At 34.0% G+C, this 21,845-nt stretch overlaps 1 protein-coding gene across 1 annotated transcript in view; it reads right to left on the bottom strand.

Moving 5' to 3' along the window:
• The window catches only part of MICU3 (mitochondrial calcium uptake family member 3), a 50,862-nt gene that overhangs the window by 11,230 nt on the left and 17,787 nt on the right, over window positions 1–21,845 (bottom strand). Inside the window, exons 5-11 of the mRNA XM_038135150.1 lie at window positions 18,990–19,037; window positions 17,599–17,681; window positions 12,527–12,598; window positions 11,159–11,197; window positions 8,696–8,791; window positions 3,578–3,678; window positions 3,093–3,264 (exon numbers count right to left, since the gene is read on the bottom strand). Of these exons, the coding sequence (XP_037991078.1) occupies window positions 3,093–3,264; window positions 3,578–3,678; window positions 8,696–8,791; window positions 11,159–11,197; window positions 12,527–12,598; window positions 17,599–17,681; window positions 18,990–19,037 (611 nt within the window). The remainder of the gene's footprint in view (window positions 1–3,092; window positions 3,265–3,577; window positions 3,679–8,695; window positions 8,792–11,158; window positions 11,198–12,526; window positions 12,599–17,598; window positions 17,682–18,989; window positions 19,038–21,845) is intronic.

Raw genomic sequence — 21,845 nt, 5'->3', positions numbered from 1 at the left:
AACATGCATATGTAGGTTTGTGCCAGAAGATGGCAGAGGTTGGATGCCAACCCATACGAAACAGCAAGGACTGTGGAAAATGTGGAGAGCAGCATAATATTGTTATAATAGAAGAATTTAATAGGTCTCCACACACTTGAGATGTAAACCCCTGCTTAAGTGATCCTAACCTAACCACTAGCTAAGATTTATAAACTCCTTGAGTTTGGCTCATCTCCATCATGAATTGCTTTTCTCAACAAGCAGATCCTTCACAATTAGGAGGAAACCCTCATATACACAAGTAGAACTATTACCTTATTTAAATTTTTATCTTAAAAATGGAATTTGATATTATAAATACTGTCTTTTTGTTTCATTGCATTTGACACTATTAGTTTATGTGTCCAAGTTCTGGTTCTTGCACTGTGTTTAGACTGAAAATTCTATGGGACTGAAATAATTCTGCCATGCATTTGTGAAATTCCTAGATCAGTGAAATTTCATTTCTCAGCCAGGAGCCTCAGGTACTATGGCAAAAAAGCAACTGCAGAGAACATCCACCCAAGCCTTGAGTTGACATTTTTAGGTTCACAAATCCTTAATGTGCACCAATTTGTCTGTAAACATTCTGAATGCAAAAAAATAAGTGTAAGAGGTTAGGTTACTGCAAAAACCTGGTTTGTGTGCATGACTTTTGCTTTTCCTAATAAACTGCTCTTTCTCATCCCTCAAGTTTTCTGGCTTTTAGCCTTCCAATTCTCTCCCTGATCCTGCAGGTGGGGGAGTGAGCTGCATGGGGTTTGGTCAATGGCTGGGATTAAACCATGACAAAAAAAAGGAAGTTAACTTTTTAATTTAGATGGACAGATTTTATTTTACTGCATCAAAGAAAACTCAGATTAATGTACCAATGCTGCTAAAAATGCACAGACTTTCGTCAGGAGCTGATATCCGTAGTAATTCATGATGCCAGCTTACATGAATCACTGCTTGGCATCTAGTCAGTAAAAGGAGGAAGATATCCTGTGAGCTGGCAGCATGCCAGCTGAACATTTTAACATGATTAAAATATGACAAAAGATCATCATGCTGCTTTAAGGGCTTCTTTGTACAGCACCATGAAAGGTTAACATTGCCAGCTGCGAGAGTATGGGCATATTATTTTACACACTCGACTAATTTTTCTTCTGAATGGAATCCTCTGGTTAGTATTAGTATTGCAGCATATCACTGTCATGAAATAAAGAGCAACTTTTATAATTTTCAAATTATAGTGTTATGACAAGAGCCAAAACAATGTGATAACATTTGAACAACATATGAACACCACCTCCATGGCAGTAAGAGTCAAAATCCTATTCTTAAAAGCCTGTAGCCAGCATAAGAGATGTAGCGACAGCAGATTTACCAAGCCAATGATACAAAGTTATGGAAAACAGTGATGTCTTGTTTCACTTAATGGAAGTACAGCATATGACGTACCTCAAATACCCAAATATATGGCACCCGTCCAGTGCCAGGACATTGCCAGATCACAGCATAAAGGCAAATTTGTAACTGAGTGACAAAGCTTTCTACATGGAGGTTTTCCTTAACTGTTGGTCTCACCAGAGATCAAGAACAGGAAACTACAGGGGAATACTTGCTAAAACATTGGAAAATTTAGATATGAACTTCAAAGACTACTACCTTGTATTCAAAAGAAAGTGTCTGAATGTTTACTCAACTTCACCTTTGACATTCAAAGTATTTCTCTATAACTACAACTGCCATTATTTCTCAGTTTCCCAAGTGATACTTATGTTATTGTTCCTACACAAGACCAAAGTGAGTGATTTTTTGTTTTGTATTTTTTTTTAAGATTTCCATCTGGAACCATGCAGTTATAGCAGTTCTGTTGCACTCTCATGGCTCTGAATATTAAAAGCTGCACAGACCTTTTACAGCAGTTTGATCTGAGCACCTCAGTGCCTAGACCAAGAACTTGGAAAGGGTGACTGAGCAGGAGCTCTCATCACAATCTTACCACGTCATCTGACACCTAATCTGGTCAAAGGACACAGCCCTGCTTTCCCAGCTATATTTAACACTCAGTGGCCCTAACTGCTGTACAAGCACAGGAAGAATCAGATAATCCAGATAGCTGAACAGAAAACTCTTGATTTTTGGAGTGTGCTTCTATCAGGTTGATAGAAGTTGATCTGTTGACTGATCTTACTTACTGTGAAGACTGAAATTAAAATGTCATTCCTCAAATAAAAACAAAACCTAAACAAACATTCAAACTGATTTATTACTTTTCTTTGCAAGCTCTGCTGTCAATGCTATTAAAAGATGTAGCTATTGAAAGAGTTAGATTTCTAGGACAGATTAATCTGATCTTCTTCTGTAAACACAAACACAAGAAGTACATCCAAAACATCTCCTGTTTGAAGGGCTACTTTTAACATTATCGTATAGATTATCACTGATGCATAGTTGCTACTACATTTCTTTCTCTCATATACACTTCTGAAAATGCATTTGTTGTTAAACAAATTAAGGACCATCTGCTGACCTTTACTGTTTATATTATCATTTCTGTCTCTTCAGTCTTTAAAAAACCCACACACCCAAAAATAATTACAAGCAATTCACTAATAGGACTATAAAACAATGAGATATAATGTGCAATGAGATATAATGTGATGTTATTTCTGAGGAGATGCTATTACAGTGGCAGTGGAAGGAATGAAGGAAGTAGAGAAGAAGGAGAGAAGAGAGAAAGAGAGAAAGAGAAAGAGAGAAAGAGAGAAAGAGAGAGGGTTTTTTAATAATTCATTGCTAGAATTTTTTTATTCTTAATGTCTTATGGTTTTTGCAATTTAACCTGTTCTATCTATCTGTTATGCTCTATCTAAACTTCAACAGTATTACTAGCTAAATCCTATGGAATATAATTCTATGCTACTTACTCTTCTACATTTTATTCAGCAAGTAATCTGAAAAACCAGACATGCAGTTTATGATCAAAATAAAATCCTGGTGCTAAGTAATTCAGTCCAGCAAAGCTATGTTTTCATGTTAATGACACTGGGACTGCATGCTGTGGTCTCCTGCTAATCAATTACCTTTTCTTCAGGAATACTGCCACGCAGGTTTTCCAGGTAACTTGATGTATTTTCCACATTTGTGTATCTCAAGAGAATATGGGCAAAGTCTTCCTCACTGATGGTGTTCATCCCATTAGAGTAGGAAAGGAATTCTATCTCTAGAACCTCAGTTTGCAGGTTATCCATAAATCTAAAGTACAAACAAAACATGAAGAAATTGTCATCCTCTATATTTCTACTGCTTGTGTCCTTAAATAAGGACAGGGCTGGGGTATAACGTTTCCACCACAAACTAACTAAAATTTGCAGCAGCATTGTAAGAGGACTTTTTATTATTGGGCCACTTATTGTTTTATTTTACTCTTTGTGTATATACACACACAAAGGGAACACAAACCATATAAACATGCCTGAATAAGCTGTGTGTATAGTAATAAAGTACACATTAATTAGAACAACTATACAAATATTTTTTACAAGGAATTAATGAAGTTGAGACTCACCTATAAAAATCTTCGAAGTTTAGTTCTGCTTTTCCTTTCTTGCCAAAAAAGTGTACAAGCAGTGTAGTATCTGACAGTGAACTTGTCATATCATCAGCACGCTTAAATATTAGAATAAAAAAAAATTAAAGGCCATGATTGGATCAGATACAGAAGTATAATCTGAGAATGCCTATCATCATAATAGACTTTTCTATTAAAAGAGTTTTTATTTCATGTTTATAGTCTTTAAGAAGATTTTAATATTGCAATCCATTACATTAATTTTGCCATGCAATTTTCACACAAAATAGCAGTGGCTGTTAATTGCACTTAGTAGAAAGTAGTTTAACTAACAGAATGATGTAATGGAAGCAGCAATGAAGGGGGAAAAGGTATGTAAAATAAAACCAGAAACTTGCGAGGAAAAAAAAAATCTCGTCATTTAAGATAAACCATAAAATGTAACTCCCTTTGTACACAATCTTGCTTCCCTTCTACTACAAAACCACAAAGAAATTAAAGTACATTAATTCATATACTCTTATTCTGTATTTCAAAAGTAAGCATGGGATTGTGTTCCACAATCACATCAGTTAGGTATACTTTACATAAGTTGTAAGTTGCAGGTAGCTGCATCTTAAATGTTATTGCCCAACACATTTAAAACACCAGATTTAGGAAATATTTTGAAATAATGAAGCAATATTTGGATTACTTCTCTTAAGACTGTTCCTCATGTACCAGATTGTGGTCTCTGCACAGGACTGGAATCTCTAAATATGTATTAATATTTTTTTCCTTAATAAATAACTAAGGTTTTGAAGCCAGAATTAGAAGTGAAAGTCAACTAATTTTGACCATTTCTAATAGCAAAATTTGTAAAGAGGAATCCGAACAGAGGTAACTGTCATCTGTGTATAGTGATTGCACAATATTCCACTTTTTTTACTACTTCACTGCCCTTAACTATTGTATATATGCATTGATTTTACTTCTTTGAAAAAGAAGCTCTTGATACACTGAAGAGCTGAAGAATAATTCAGTAATATAAGGCTCTTGAATAAGCCACAGTAGCCCAACATGACACTGTCCTCCTGGTGTTAACATGCTTCTACCAACATTAGAAATTTTAAAAGTAGTGTATTTAGTCTCCTTACTGCACCTGCTTAGAGATTGCCTCATTTTTCTTACAAAGACAACACTTTATGAAAAGCACAGAGTAGGAGAGCAGTCTCTGCTCTTCCTAGGCAAGCTACCACCCATTAGGAAGTTTGTCTGCTGATTCTAGTGTTACAGTACAAAACAAGGCACAGTACAGAAACCTAGCAAATATTTGGGAGACGTAACAGTAATAATTTATCACCATAACAATACATTATAAACCTGTGGGATCTACCATAGGTGCAGAAAATGTTTATACAGCTCTATAAAGATCTACACATACAAAACTGCAAGCTACACTCAAGAGTCCTTTAAGTCTGACTCTATTTCTTCACTGAAGAGCTATAAATTTGTAACAGACAAAGAAAATCTAAGTGAAGAAACCAGGAAAAAAATTTTGAAAAATATGCAGTAGCTCAACATCACGATAAACCATGCACCATGAAAAAGCATTTCACATCTACATTCTCTGAAATACACTATATTATTTTAAAATTTACATACTGATTCGTAAAAAACATTAAGTGCAATATTCAGTAGGAGTATTTATGTATCAACAACAAGGGAAAACACAAGGCAGTAACAACACAAATCCCTTTCAACATCCAATATAAAGAAATGAGAGAGACTTTTCTGTTCTTTAGTATAATCAGTTTAGGATTCTCAAGATTGCATTTCGTGTACTCTAGCTTCCTCTTTATTCTCATATTCTCCTCCAGGGAGAAATAAGATGACATAGTGTATATAGAGGTAGAGATATTTCATGTCCTTCAATTAAGACAGCTCTGCTCTTCAAGTGAGCAAACTAATTCAGAAAAGTAATCACTATTTGTCTTTTAATATTGTTATCCTCCACTACAGGACACAATATGCTGAAATGCAGATACCCTGATTTCTTATGTCTTTTAAGCAATTAAATCCCTGAGCACATTCAAACAATTTCCCCCAAGTACACTGAAAAGATATCAAATGTTAAATTACAGCCTTTCATCTTGCAAAAACATTTCAAAACCTTAGACTTAGGTTGCATTCACCCGTATCTAAAGAACCGTTTAAAAAAAACTGCAATCTGTGAGTCTTTTCACAATTCCCACTTGGTTGGCCTCACTAAATGAGAAAACCCCAAACAAAAACCTCACTGCAGAAACTCAACCCAACATGCTTCTCTGAAGAACTGCAGGCAACTGAAAACTATTCCTGTGCTCCTTCTGCACCGATAGCATTAAATAAATTCTCTTTTCTATGGTAAAGGATAAAATCAGAAGCTTAAATCATTTAGAGCTATTATTTATTTTTCATGACAAAATTATTTTTATTTGTTTTAGATCAGTGCAAATTAAATTGCTTCACCTGTTTCCATGTATACAAATATGAGCCTCAATTTTGATAAAATATATTTTGCAGTTATTTGCAGTATTTAAATGAAAAACCCTTCTCATTTCTCTTTACAATAACTGGAATACAAACACAGGTAAAGAGACAAACTTAAGACAAGTGTTTCAATCACTTGATTGACTTGCTGCATAATGGCAATATGTTTTTCTTTCCATTTTCTAGCCTGAAGTGCATAAAGTCTATTTATTTTGTGTTCTGCAAAATTAGTTTCAAGTAGGTAATGCTTATAAGCATTGATTCCACTTTTACCAACATATTCCAATAATTAAGTATGTATATTATGATTTGATTGAATAAGAGCTTTTTTACTGAAAACTCTTGATTTTTCCAACAGTAATAACTAAGCTACTGATTTCCAATTTCACTTAGTAATTTAAGAATAAACCCCAAAACTGAATTTAGTGATAACTGCAATATTCCAACAGGATGATGGAATTGCTAAATTAGTAAGTACAGAAACAGTATTATACACTGTCGTGGAGAAAACTAGCGATAAATAACTTTACTCTCCAAAGAGAACTTTTGATTCCCATAGCAACAAACCTTATTTACTCTCATTTTCAACTTACATATAGCCTTCTCAAAAGCCTATGAAACAACATGAACCCCAGTGTCACCTTGCTTTATGCCACTTTCTCTCTACAAATAGCTATAATATTATTCAGATGCAAGAGTACCTGGGAGAGATAAGAATATAGATGAAAGCCAGCTGGCCCAAACGAAGCAAGATAAAAATAATTACGGCGAGAAGTGGGAAATTGTCAGTGGAGAAAATGCAGACCATGATTTTTCTTCATAAAATTATTTACAAATGAGCAGACAGGCTTTTTATACACTTTACAGAGAATTCAAATCACTACTAAGTATAGCTGCTATTAAGCTTCAATTACAGTATAGTTACAGATATCAGTCTGAGGCATCAGATATTAAAAAAAAAACCCTCTCTTCAAATTAAACGTGTGTAGAGATTACCAAACTTAAGTCCATCTATACTTGGGACTGAATTCATGCCAGCTAACTGTACATTAAGATGCCATTCTATAAGATGACATTTCATTCAGAAAGCTAAATGCCCCAAGCTTCTTGAACAATCAGTGAATTCAGAAGCCTTCTCTCCCCTCTATGTCTCCTTATCTGACTAGAGAAGAGCACTGATCTTCTGGATTTTAAAATTTGGTGGAATAAAATAGGATTAATAACTGGATTAACAATTCAGAAGCTCATGAGCATAGAAGCAAGGAAAGATAGGCCAGGTCTACTGCTTTATTGCAAGATTACTATGTGTATGTTATTAGTTTGGATATTGCTATAAATATTGTTATAAAACTCAATTCTGTAACACTACATTTTGTTATGTTGAAGAGAAAATGGACACAAACCAAGAGAAATATGGAAAAGGCTTATTTGATACCTAGAAAATATAGGTTCTACCTTAAAAGATTTGGCCCACAATTAAAATTCAAATAAATTTAAACAGAGTGCTATGACTGCATTAATAAACACAACCATGAGTATGAAGATTAACACTAAAGAAGAAAAATCCCTATGAAAATTAATGAACAACAGACTGATATAAAGGGACTATGAGTAAATTAAGCCTGGAAATTAGAAATAAGTCTACTGAAGTCGTCAGGTTATTCAATAGCTTCTGCAGAGGAACAGCATGGACAAAACACTAATTACTTTCAATATGAAGCACACATTGCTTCCAAACCAAGGGAAAAGACTGTTTTACTCTGGAGGACAGTTTCGGTTTCTTGTTCTTTTTTCATTATGATCCTGCTTAGGAAACGTGGAACTCTGAGACCAGAGTCAGTAGGGAGTTGCTGTATGTTCTTAATGCCACTACCAGCAGAGCAATCACTCTCACTGTGTGGGGTACAGAAAAGCATAAATGATCTACTCTTCTGACCCTCTGAAATGATAAATACAAAGAAATATCTTAATTATCTAGAAGCAGATCACGAAACAAGAATTATTAGAATTTAAAGCATTATGGAAATTAATTTGACAGCTCAGTGGTACTTCTAGACCTCCATAATGATTGTTTAATATTACAAAAGATGGACCAATGTTTTGGTCACCTTAAAACATTCCTGTTTTTCTCCAATAATTAAAACAATCTTTGCATTATAGTTTTTGTGAAGACTGGTTCTGATAATATACATAAAAAACACATTAAGGACATAAAGATTAAAAGCTTAAAGGGCTACAACTCTCAGTAAAGTTGTCATTTTACTGGACCATGCCTAAATGACAAAGGTTTCCTGAATTACTTCTCTAACTGTGAACTGCCGTGACTATTAGTGTTAGAAAATGTTCTTATAGTGAGAACTGAAGAGGACTTTATCTTCCAACTCTTTCCAAAGGTAAATTTGCTTTTTCTTGGAAATGACAACCTTCGATTATCACATCGTAGAGAACCAAATGCATTTGAGCTGAGAACTTTGAGATTTAAAACGAAAAAGTAATTAAAAGGAAAAGAAGAAAGAGGGTGCATAATGTAAGAAAGCAATCAGAACAGAATAAATAAAAGAACAGTCTGTTTATGGAGCAGAGACCAGAGAGGTTGTTTTATACCTCCGCAAGGTCTGAAAACAGTGCTTGGCTTGTGCTACGTCTCAAAGTATCCCAATAGCTTCTGGGGACAAGGTCCTCTCCTTCTGTTTTAAGAACCTGCAGTTTCAAGAAGCACAATTGTTTGAAAAACAAAACACAATGGAACAACTATTTATAAACTTTAAAATATTTTTTAACTGATCTTCAAAAGCAGGGCTTGGTTCTCTTGCTTCTAAACAGTGACATTTTAACCAGTTACATTACACTTTGTACATGAAAGGAACATTGGTCTATTGCAGCTATTTCCTTCATGCTCTTGGCTGCACCAGAAGTATGACCAGACTCCATCTTCCCAAACAAATTAAATTCACGAAAGCAGAAGTGAAAGTATTTACTAAAAGTACACATCAAAATGGACATTTAAACTCAGCATTTTGCCAGTGTTTTTTTCTATCAATTCTGTTTTTCCAGAAAATATTAATTCATATACCTAAAAAATTATTTTTATTGGCAAAATAAAAATATCACCATACAACTAGTAATATAAAATAATTTAATCTAATATTTATGATGACATCATTGCACCAACAAAGAAAGGCAAAAAACAAGCCTAATTAGTTCAACTTCAACTGTAATATACCTACCAGGAAAACACTATTCACATCTGATGATCAAACTTACCTTGTCATGAGTATGAACATTCTTTTATGCATACAATTCTATAATTATCTATTTTAAGTATTCACTGAATTTGTTCTCTTACTGGAGTTACTTTAGTCAATTGAATTAGTACTTCTGGCTGTGCACATTTCATTTCCATTACATGCATCACATCACAGTTATCATGTTCTGGTTGGCATTTGGTCAGTGAAAGCACTCATGCAGTACATGCCAAAGCAGTCTCAGACACAAATGCAGTATGCACCAGAACATGACTTGAAAGAATTAACCTCCGAAAATAATTAACCTAATGAAAATACTCAAATATTTAACTCATTTAAAACATCACCATATGCTTTTTATGGCCTATGGACCTCAACACATTTAAAAAAAATAGAACTGATTGGTCAGATGAAGTGAGGACAAGGGCCTCATGCATGAGGCAGCATGTTGGACTATCCCAGATATTTTAGGATTGCATCTCCTTGGAACCTGGGTATCTTCAGCTCCTGAGGACATCAAGGGAAACAAAAGACTGCTACACTTCTTGTTTCAGCAGGAGAAATAAAAACCCAAAATATCTATTTTTGGAGATGAGGGATTTACTGAATTGCTATACACCTGGGTCTCCTTTGCAAGGAGATCTCCACTTAGTAGGAAGGCAAAAAATACGGCACACACCTGGGCACTATCTTGATAAAGAGCCTGTGCATGGCTCAGTCCAGAAGGACATGTTTTTACTGAATTTGAAAATTGCATAAGTAGAATACCTAACTAGTTTGGTTTCAGTTTGAAACAGGAAGAAGCATAGGAATATGGCAATCACTGTCCAGCAAGTTTAGCTACAGTAAAGCCTGATCTGAAATCTATTGAATCATAAGGCCTTGCATATTCCACTTCATTTTTCTCACATCACTGCAGTATGCACATCATGTCAACTGCACATTTTAATTCAACAGACTTCCTCCCTGCATATTGCTCCATTTGTGGGTGCCAAATTCACAAGAAATAAATCTGTGCATTTCTGTGAATAATTATATAACAAAACAAATTTTAAAATTGGAATTTCACTAGTCATCTAATTCTCCTGGATCCAATCCCCTCACTTGGAATGTTACAATAATGCCTCAACAAGATGAATTATTCTATTTAAACATAAAATCCATCTGTTTTTTAAAAACTGTTTTACTTCTGCCATGATCCAGAAATTAATCAGATCATGATGAAGACACTAAAAACCTCAGAGGATCTCTTTCTGCTTCTCTTTTTCAGCCTTCAAAAATTATTGTAAAGAAGTTTACTGTCACCTAAGTAATAGAGGGAATATTTTCTGTAAAATCCTTTCCTAGTTCAGCACTGGAAGTTCTAATGTATTTGTTCTGTAGGTGAAGCATAAAAATAGGAAAGCTCTCTTCAGGTCTCTTTTTGGGGAGTAACAAAGAGGTGAAGGATTCAATTGACTAATTATTCACACTATACACAAGGAAAGAAAGAGATGGATCAAATGACTCATGCAGGATGACTTAATTTCACACATTAATTAAAAATATATCTACAGTTTACTGAAATATATTTTGTACTTTCCCTTAAAAATACCATTTCCTCCATTTTATATAAATAGAGAGCAACCTTTCCTCCTGATAGACTTGCATGTTCAGCATGCATGCAACAATCTTTTATGCAAGTCAAGATTCCTCACATTTTTACTGACTGGCAGATAAAATTTACTCGATGAAAAAGATAAATACAATAGATTTTCTTATAGAATATTATTTCATCTCACTGGTGAAGACTGCATCAATTGATAATAATTAGAATACATACACTGTTAGTAGGAGTATGATATCCATAAAGTTGAAGACGCTGATATACAGCAAAAATGGGCCAAGCCAAGTATCGCATGTCAGAATGAAGACAAAAGAAGGGGGGAAAAAAGACAACAGAATAGGTTAAGAAAAGCAAACCTTTATATATATTATTATTTTTGTTTGTTTATTTGTTTTCAATATGACAGTGAAGAAAGAAATGATTTATTTTCAGTCTTACTCTTCAAATTTTCAGAAGAGAAGTACAGGTTTTTCGAGATTATGTGCCATTTTGCAACCTTTACGTTCTCCAAAAGCTCTTCCTTTAGATATAAGTTTCCTTTGTTCAAAATAAACAGTCTCTGAGAGATTCAACAACAGACCTACAGTTTTGAAAAGCTGAGCAGGATGGGTCTCTCTGGGTGGGAAGAAAAAAATCCTTCTTTTTTTTTCTCAGGGAAGGTTTAAAAAGTAATAATTCTTGAAAATCATACTTCCTGTGGTTTCAGGGACAAAGAACTGAAACTGAGCATTGATGTTGGCAAAAGTGTAATGGACACTGAGAAACTCTGCTGATATATCAAAATGTTTCTTATAATAAGGATTTTTTTCCATAAATATGCAAGTTGCAAATGAACAGTTTTGGGTTTTTTTCTGCTCTCTGCTCAGCAGAGATTTATCCCTGATGTTTACTTGTCCAACAGTATACTTGTTACTGCTGCCATCTCTCAGACAAGCCACCACAGACTCATTTATTTCTGACTTACCTTGTTATTTGTTTGCATGAAATGCAAATTTGACATTATGTGAGTACCCAATATTCCACAAAAATCTATTCAGGTTGATATATTTTACATTGATCATAAGAACTATTTAGTAAGAATTTAAATTTGAATATAAAATCTAAGTTCAGTTGTAACATTTCATAATCTATTTTAAAACTACTATGTAGATAACAAGCACCAGGATCAGAAGGTCTACATGAACACCTTCAGTTAGTTCTGAAAGCAAGTGTGTAACTTGGTCTTTCCACTGAGATCTCTCCCTGTTATAGACAGAAACACTGGCTCATTACTATTCACTTTTCCCTAGATTTCTAAACTCCAAATGGAATCAATTCTACTGTCATAAATACTGTTGACTACAGTATTTAAACACTATTTTTTTCCTTCATATAAACCACTTATTCTTTTTTTCCAGTAATTGCAGTTTAGGCTAAATATTGTTTTTTTTCTACATAGAAAGTTATGCCTATTCTATTAACAATATGAATTTAGTGTTTAAAAAAATGATCAGTGAAATATTTACACACACATAATTTTGTACTACAACAAAAAAAACCAAAAACCAAACAAACTACCGGATACAGTTTTCTGATTTTACTTACCAGCATTGCACGTTTTTCTTCATCTCCTCTTTTTTCTCTCTTCTCATTTTTTTTCCTGAAGATCTCTTGGAGCTAAAAACCAAACCATTTTGTTAATATTTAGTGTGCAGTCTGTTTTCACATAAATAACAATATCCTTCCTCATAAGGAACATTAAAAACAGTATTAAAACACAGTTCTTTACTGAAATATCAGAGTTTCAATTATGCTTTATTGTTCATACTCATGCCTTCACATTCTTTCTGTGACTTAAACCATCACACAGAAAGGGAAAAAAGAAATATTTTTTTCCACAAAGTAAGGGTAACAATTCTACTTGGGAGCACAATACTAAGAATGTCCTATTTAGCCAATCTGGCCAGTATAAAAAGGGGAAGTTCCACCCTTTTTCACCACCTCCAGGCACATCCTTTCGTGTCAGGTTCTAATTAGTATCTCTGTGGTTATGTAGTCAGCTGGATCAATCTTTTTTTCACATTAGTTTCCAACCTGATCAGTTCTTACTCCTGCTGGCACAAGGGAGGGGTAGAAACACCTGGAGGGGGTGAAACATTCCCCTTCAGCAGCAACAAACTACTACTCAAGAGTAATTTATCAAGTACCCTTTCTTTTCAAGTCTGTTCAAAGAATACCTTCAGGTCTTGTAAAATACCCCTTTCACAACTATCTCAACATGAAGAGCTTTAAACATGACTTCTGAGAAAACCTCAAATACAAGATTTCAAACATACAGATTCTTAAGCATATTTATTTTTGTAAAGTCTTCAGAGTAAGAACTGGATTGTACTTATCTTTCTCTGCAAGTATCTGTTTTATTTAAGTATTTTTATTTATAGTAATACCAATTAATGTTCCCTAACCATTAGAAAAAGGTCTCACAGTGTTTAGCAATAGAAGAAAGTATTAACTGTGATACCACCTAGGTCTCTACTGGACCTTCAGCTTTTAAAAAAACTGCATGTGAAAATATTGTACTGTCTCATGTAGCATTTGTTACCCTCTAAGTAGGCTGGAAAAGGAATAAACCCTGACCTGAGAAATGTGCCCAACCTAGAATATGTATCTTCAGAATCAAACACCTTGGCATGCAGACACAATTGTGGCAGTCCTTTCAAAGGAGCAATTTTACCTACCAGAAGTCTGGTAAAACCTGATAATGCACTGGCATGTACATAGAGCTCCACAGGGATTGGAATGTGAAACATAAAGTATGTGTGATAAATTTTGCAAGGAAATTTTCCAAACTAAATTTCAAAGTATCTTTATTTCAGAGAAGGCAGATGAAGGAATCGGCAAGCCTAACCACAGGGGTATGACAACACTGAAATGAAAGTATTCAATGTTTAGTGATAGAAGTAGAAGTGATAGTGACAGAAGTAGAAAACACTACATTTATAAACAAAACTAATTTATAAACATTTTATGAATTTCCAAAATTGACTACTGAGTTTTGGAATTTCCAGGCAAATACAGACCAGAACATTTTGTGTATCACAATACCTATTTTTGAGTATGGGATAAATTTACAGACCTTGGTAAATTTTTTCAAATTTTTTTTGCAAACCTACAGGCACAAGTTACTGTAACTTATGCCAACAAGGAAAGAGTCTTGATGGGATAGAGTACTACAAAGTTTGCAACCCAGAACAATGCAAAGAAAAAAGTTAAATGAACAGAGAGAAACAGAAAGAAAATCCCTTGTGAAAAGTGAAGTGACAAGCCATCAAGCAGGAGAGAAGAGTGGCAGTAATTGAAAAACCAAAAAAGATCAGTAAAAAGCAAGGCATCCTTGGATGTATTTCCCCTGCCACAGAGGCAAAAGAAGTAGGATTCTGTTGCATGCATTATTAAAGCCCTTGCTAAACTTCTGGAAATGGATCTTTTGTTCAGAAAGAGTGCTATAGGATACCAGTGACTGAAAAAAAGTGAATGCAAAAAGGGTCTAGGAGTACTTTCATAGGAACATTGTTTGAAACAGGATAATGAGATTGACTGCTGAAGGCAGCAAAACCAAGATCTCCAGTAACAAGGCAACACAATCCTTCTGTTCCCTGACCTCACCCCTATGACATAAGCAAAGAGGAAAGCACAAACAACATGAAATTAGTTTACAAAAATAATACAGCTATTATCAGAAAAATTAAGTATTTTTCAACTCTTCATTACACACACAGTTTCCTCAAGAGTCACATAACACATGATCTCTCAACAAAACTCTTCAAAGACCCTTTATTTGTAAAACTGAACAGAATTTACTACCAATTTTGCAATTTCTGCCTGTAATTGATGGATAATTATTTTGAAAATGTTGGTGTAGTTCAAATGGCAACTTTTGAACAGTCTCCTTCTTTCAGACACACAGGATATGATACATCATATTCAAGCAAGGTGAATAAAGATGCAAATTGTATGTGCTGGGTCCAGTTCTATCATAGCTGCACTATCACTGAATCAACCTCTATTTCCATATATACTTTCATTACACAAAAATCTATCTACCTATCTATTTTAGTCTTTTTCACTTCAGATCTCACATTCTGACTTAAGGGTTCCAATCTAATTTTTGAAGGATCACTGACACCTGATGAAACAGAGTTGCACTCAAGTTTGATCTATACAAATTTGTTAAATACAATCATAGGTAGGGCACAGTATATCTAATGTTTAAAAATTCTACTTTCTTTCTTTCATCCACCAAGACTGCTAACAGAAAAAGAATAAAGAGAAACTTTAGCCAGGGATCTTGACAGAGAACAGATACATAGCAGGGGGTGAAGAGGACTATAAAAGCATAGTTAGAAAGAAAGATGTAATAACCATAGTTAAATATTGTCCTTGTTTCCCACTTTATATGCTTGTTTTATTTCATTTTTAGCATCAGTTTCTGAAAGACAAAGCCTCTTGCTGCAATTTCCTCCCATTTAGCTGCTGTAATGGAAGCCCTTTTTTCTTTTAGAACAAACTTGTCAGTCCAATCCACATTCTGTTTAATTGAACCATGAAAGACGCTTGCTTTTTTCTTCTTCTTCTTCCTCTGTTTTTTCCTTTTGTTAATTAATCCAATGGTTGCTGGTTTGTTCCTCCAACTGGAGAAGATGCTTATTAAGAATTACCACTTTCAAGGATGTGTACATTTAATAATAGAATACAAAAAAAAAAAAAAATGACCAGTATGCCACCATTTGCAAGTGGTGTCACATTCCAAAACAAATTTGGAACTTAAGCAGACACCTGTTCTGCTTTAGCCATGTCACCAGAACAAGCCCCCAGATCTCAGATCTCACTTCCCTGAAAAGGAGAATTGAGGGAAGTTCAGCATGTTGAGGAGAGTTTCTTCCACATTTCTATTTTCTTTCAGTTAGCATAGAATATTTGAATCAATTAAGAAACCACACACAGGAAACAAGGTTATCTTTATTTTAAATAAATTTGGCTCTGGCACTTAAATACATTCAATGAGTCTCTTTTATTGTTTGTATTTTGCTCCATCTTTTTCAGTAAAGCACTGGGCTTCTTCTCATGTGTACTCACTGTATTTCTTTATAAGCTCAACTACACAAAAATCTATGGAGATAAAATTTATGTCTTTTACACAAATATATTTTCCCAACATCTGATTCAATTCTTTTAAATGTTTTATTGCATTAATCATCTGTACTTGTTCAGTAGAAAATTAAGGCCTTGTGTATTCTCCAGAAAGCTTGCCTACACCACTAACCACATAATTTTAAACGTTAACTTCTAAAGAAATGTCAAAACCTATGTTCACCATAACTGAGTGCTTCAGTGTAATCCCAGACAGCTGCTGCCTATGCACACTAACAATTTAGATCTCTCACAGATCTCTGGTTTATGATGCACTTTCTTTAGCATAAAACCACACAGTTATTGTAAACTCAGAGTGGTCAATTTTCTGCATTTCCTTTTTTTTTTTCTTTAATGATCAGTCACTGGCATTTATTTAGAATGACATTAATTATTCCTCCCATTTCTTCTGAAATCAGAAAATAAATTAAATGAGCATAAATCTAAAATAGCCCTCCCGTTAGTGCAAGATCATTGTCCTGAACTTGGTGCATCCTACTACCTGAAAACTTACAAAGTATTCAAATTTTAATTTGAATTATTATTTAATTGAATATAGAAGATTTATCATGATAAAAGTGAATATCTAGTGGATGATTTAGGATTTTCAAAGATTTTCCCTCAAGTGCCAAATTATTCTTCATTTTCAAATCTCACCAACATGTGAATTTTTCTTTTGAAGTCTGTGTTTTTTAAAACTGTTAACATTTCCAATCTGAAAAAAATTAACTCTGCTTAAATAATTAATAAGATGAATATACAGAATTGCTTTTTTCAAGCCGTAAACAGAGTAAAGCTCTAATCTGAAAAATAGTGTCATTCAAATTAGTAATGTAACAAAATCTTGGATGCAACCAAACTATTGCCAAGTTCTAGGTTCCCTGCCATCTGTTCCAAAGGATGTGGAAATCATTCAGGTCAAAGTCAGTTTCCCCTGTAGGAATATTCTCTGTAAAAAGAGCTCACTGAACCACAGCTTAGCAAATTGCTTCAGCATATGGATTTATGGGCTAAACTAGATACATGTACAGTATGTTTCATTACAGATCTTGTCCAAAAGAGATGATAGTGTCACATTAGGCCAGTCAATGTTTTTCGGTCACTTGGGATTATCAGCAGAATGAATGGCAAAGTGAGGTGATTTCCCAGCAAAAGATCCTTTTACAAGTCCTTTCATCATTAGAGCAAATAAATAACTCTGCTAACCATAAAAACATTTCTATTACTTTAATAGCCTATCAGTGACTACAGTAGCAATTAGAAGAGCCAGAATAAAAACTAGAATTAAGCTTCAAAAATAATTATATACAAGACTCCTGTGCACTCTAAGAAGGAGCTTCTATTTTCAGTTTACATTATAATAACTTTATACTAAATCAGGCAAATAAACAACTACATTCAGTGAAGAATAGTAGATAATATTCTCATGACTACTGACATCATTTCATCAGTTTCAAGATTACATCAAAAACTGCAAATATACATACCACTAAGAATTCCTTTTTGTCCACCATTTCATTGCCATCAGTATCAAACATGTTGAAAGCAATTCGAAAACCTGCATGTGGCTCTGCCAAAAAAATGCCAAACATTCAATTATTTATCTCCTTGGAAAGAAAGCAAGTATAATACTCTAAGAAATTGCTTGGTATCCCTTCATAAAAGCCAAAATCTCAATGAATTTAAATCAGGATGTTTGTGTACATACTAAATGCAAATCATAACATCTGTAAAACAGTATAACCCATGTTATTCAAATAGAAGGCATGCTCACAAAAGTAGAAATAGAAAATGAAATGAATTCAAGAATAATATCTCACAAAAGAGTGTTAGTTCCTGGGTATATTACAAACACAGATGTACAGAAAATAATTTTTCTATGAAAACACAGTGTTCTAAAAGACACTTTAAAAGATTTTGAAAAAAAGGTACAGGATGCAACTTCTGGTCAAAGTAAATGTTACGCTGAAAGACACTCAACATTTTCTTGTTTACATGCTCAGAGCCATTGAAATTTGAGATCAGGTTAGAACTTATTTCTGAAACATGGTGACTTTGAAGGTAACTGTAAGTAAAGCCTTTAGGCAACATTTTGGGGATACCCACTGATTTGCAATATGAATGAATTACAGCCAAAAGTTAATTCAGATAACAAAGAAATTATGGAAGAGTCATTGATGCCACAGTGGAAGATGCTAAGGGTTCAGGGTCAAGTTCCAGCTCTGATTCATAATAGGAATCCAGTTCATGTCCAAAAAAACCCCACTAATAAATCCAAGAGAAATTATTTCATTACATGTAAGTAAAAGACAAGTAAAATTCTTTGCTTCTTCCCAGAAAACACCTGTTAAAATATTAAAAAAAAAAGTCTGTATCAGGCTTAGTTTAGGTTATTTTACTTCAATTTTATGGGAGATAAAAGAATATTTTTTCAGTTTTGTTAGTGTTTCTGACATAATACTTTATATTTTACCACTGACTCTTTGATTTTGCCCATTATGCACTAATTGATGAAACAAACTGGCAATAACATGTATCTTTCTGTTCTCCCTGCATTTATTCAGTGTCCCTTATGAACTTCAGCAAATTTAGCAACAAATTTGGTTGGAATTTCAAACAAGAAAATAAATTTAAGCTCTTAACTGGGCTTTAGCTGGAGCGTATGGCACAGCTTCATCAACAGGCACTAAAAGGTATTCTGGATAATAATGCATTAAAATAATACAAGATTCCAGAAGGGCAAAAGAGGTTCAGAGAGACATAGAGATGTATGGTGTAGTTTTTCTATATGCAGGGATGGGAAGTGTAATTTAACACACAACAACACATTCAGAGCTTTGAAATTGTAAGGAAATATTTTATCTCCAAAAATACTTACTTGTTAAAATACATAAGAGGAATAAATATTCTGTGTAAGATATCACACCTGAAGACAAAAAAAAAAAAAAGAGAAAAAAAAGAAAAAAAGAAGAAAAGATGCCATGTTAGTTTCATCTTGTCTTCACATCCTAAACTTGAAAACACTAAAACTGTATAATAAGGAGAATTTTTGTGCATGTGCATATGCATATTCATACTTGTATGCATGTAACTATTTTTGGTCAGTAAGTTATTGGTCTACAATATTCATCTATGGCTTGGGGTTTTTTGTTTGGGTTTGTATTTTAGGGGAAGAGTACATTAAACATGGCAAGTAAATTGACATTCAGTGGAGCATGGCTCATTAAAGAGAATCTGGACAGACTCTTAAAAGCTAATATAAATGATTTATTCAATTTTCTTTCAAAAAATCTCACCAATAATTCATGATAATACTCTTTAACAGTATGAAAATGCTTACTTTGAGAAGATTCTCAACATGCTTCCTCCTGATACATACCATTTGAAAACAGTTCTTGACTTTATTAAGAGCTTTTTAAGCACATGTGCTGTATTAACTGAAAACTTGATGTCATAGTTTTTTTCTTTTTGCAAGATTACAAAAGGGAACCACACTGTGGAATGGCACTTGCTTTTCTCTTCAGAAGTGATTAATGCAAAATTTAAATTAGAGCTGAAGTCAATACCCAAACAGTATGTCTGGTATCGTAAGTCATACTTGTGCCTTTCTAGCTCTGGAGTAAGGGGTAAAGAGACAACCTTGCAGAATGTCCAGAGCAGCAATGAAAAGCATCTCATAGTTCAACAAGAACAGAAAACAACAGCTTGCAGCTCTCCCAAAAGCCCTTAGCTCCAATGACCTTTAAGACTGAACTAGGGAAACTTCTTCCTGATTTCTAGCAAATTGGTTTTGCCTGTCCTCCAAAATCAGAAGTGTTAAGTCAGTCCCCAATCTTAGATTATTTCAAAAGAGTGAAAAAAGAAGTATTTAGATGCCTGAGAGTAAAGATGTCTATCAGCTAGGATTTTCAAAAGTTGCTGGCTGTCTCCTTGATTTCAGTCCAAGTCAGGTGCAAAAGTTTTTCCAAAAACAGCCACATCTTTGGATGTTTAAGTATCTTTTAAAATCTGACTTAACTGAAAATGTGACAAACTAGGTAAGCAGTCATCTGAATTTTTTTGCACTGAAAAACCTGTACAATTAAAACTAAAAACAATGTATCATTCATGTGGATTTTACTTCCATGATACTTCACATCCCATCTTTTGATCCAAGAGCAAATTTAAGTCTTCAGAACCAGTATTTTATTACTGCTAGTAGATCTAGTTAGGAAAACTACTATGATTTTTTTAATACCACCTACTCTTTTCCTCAATTTACACATTATTGAAGATTAGCAATGATTAAATACAGGCATTTAAGTAGCACATGCTCTATGCTTTATCTTCTTGATTTTATACAGTAGCTTGCAGAAATTAAGTTTTCAAAGGCCTGCTTGAATCTGTTTGGACAAGCACCAATCAAGAAATCAGATACCTCAAAGGTTCTCATTCACTGATGGAAAACATTCTTTAATAGCCAGTCAATAAATGTAAATATATTTTTTTGGTTTTTTGATGGCACCCTCTTTGTTGTAAAACAGGAAGAAAGTGCAATTGTCAAGCAGTCCATCACAGATATGAAGAAAGCAATAGAAACAGCCTTGAAAGCCCTCTCTCCTTTTGTTTGTACTGGCTTATTGTAGCTGCAAACAGATAGTTCTGGTTGATTGCTCTGAGTGTTATGGGATAGACGCTCTGAAATGATGATTGAAGGGAAAGAAAAACTTACACGAGGATCAGAAAGAAGAGAAGGAGGGCACACAAGGGAAAAACATCATAAAAACTTAAGGTCAGTGGGCATAAATCGGAGTGCCTCAGCTGAATTACATAAATCCATGTCAAAATAAATGGACATAGGCTTTTGCTAATTGCTTCGTATGTGCATGTTAAAAAAAAAAAAAAGAGTAAGAAACAAAAAAAGTAAAGAGTACTTTATAACTAAGGAGACCTGAATTCTATTCCCATTTCTTTAATCAATTTACGATATCACTCATAAGACCCATTATATTTTCTTGTATTTTTTATAAAACTGGGCAATAAAACTCACTTTTTCATAAAACATGCTGAAAAGATATCCAACCACTGAAGTCTAATTCTAATTTTACTATCTTATTTTGACAGTTTGAGTCCAACCAATTCCATCAACTTCTGTAGGACTACACTGGCAGAAAACTGCAGTAAGATACTGTTGAATCAAGTCTACGCATGTTGCAGACATTTTATTACAGACTTAATAAGCAATATCTAGATACATTTTTTAACTGATAATGTATTGATTTAACAGATTCTGAGGCTGAATTTTTATGCAATTAATATTTCAAAAGTCAGCTGTATACTGCAATTAATATATTTTGCAATTAATATTTCAAAAGTCAACTATATAGAAAGCAGCATAGCGCAAAGAAGTACACTGAAATATAATGCAAAGATGTGCCAGTTTCTGCCTCTCTGTGAGTGTTGGCTGTAGACTCAGGAAAAAAAAATGTGAGTGCCTCCATGCACTAGAGAGCCTACTTTGAGAGTATGTCTACTCTCTACACTACTTACTCCTTGAATAAATCTGAGCTGCATTTGAGTTATACTAACCAATTACATGCATACATTTGATTGGAATTCTGTTGCTGGTGTACTTGTTTTAAACACCCATTAAGTGTCCTTCTTTTATAACAGGTACTTGTGTCTGCTTTTGAAAATATTTCAAATGCACCACCACACCTTTACCAGTCTTAATTTAAGCAAAGAAATACGTGGA

Source organism: Motacilla alba, chromosome 4, assembly GCF_015832195.1.
Source record: "Motacilla alba alba isolate MOTALB_02 chromosome 4, Motacilla_alba_V1.0_pri, whole genome shotgun sequence".
In the NCBI taxonomy this organism is placed as follows: domain Eukaryota; kingdom Metazoa; phylum Chordata; class Aves; order Passeriformes; family Motacillidae; genus Motacilla; species Motacilla alba.
Note: the sequence above shows the minus strand (reverse complement) of the source record. Positions and strands in the feature narration are given on the sequence as shown.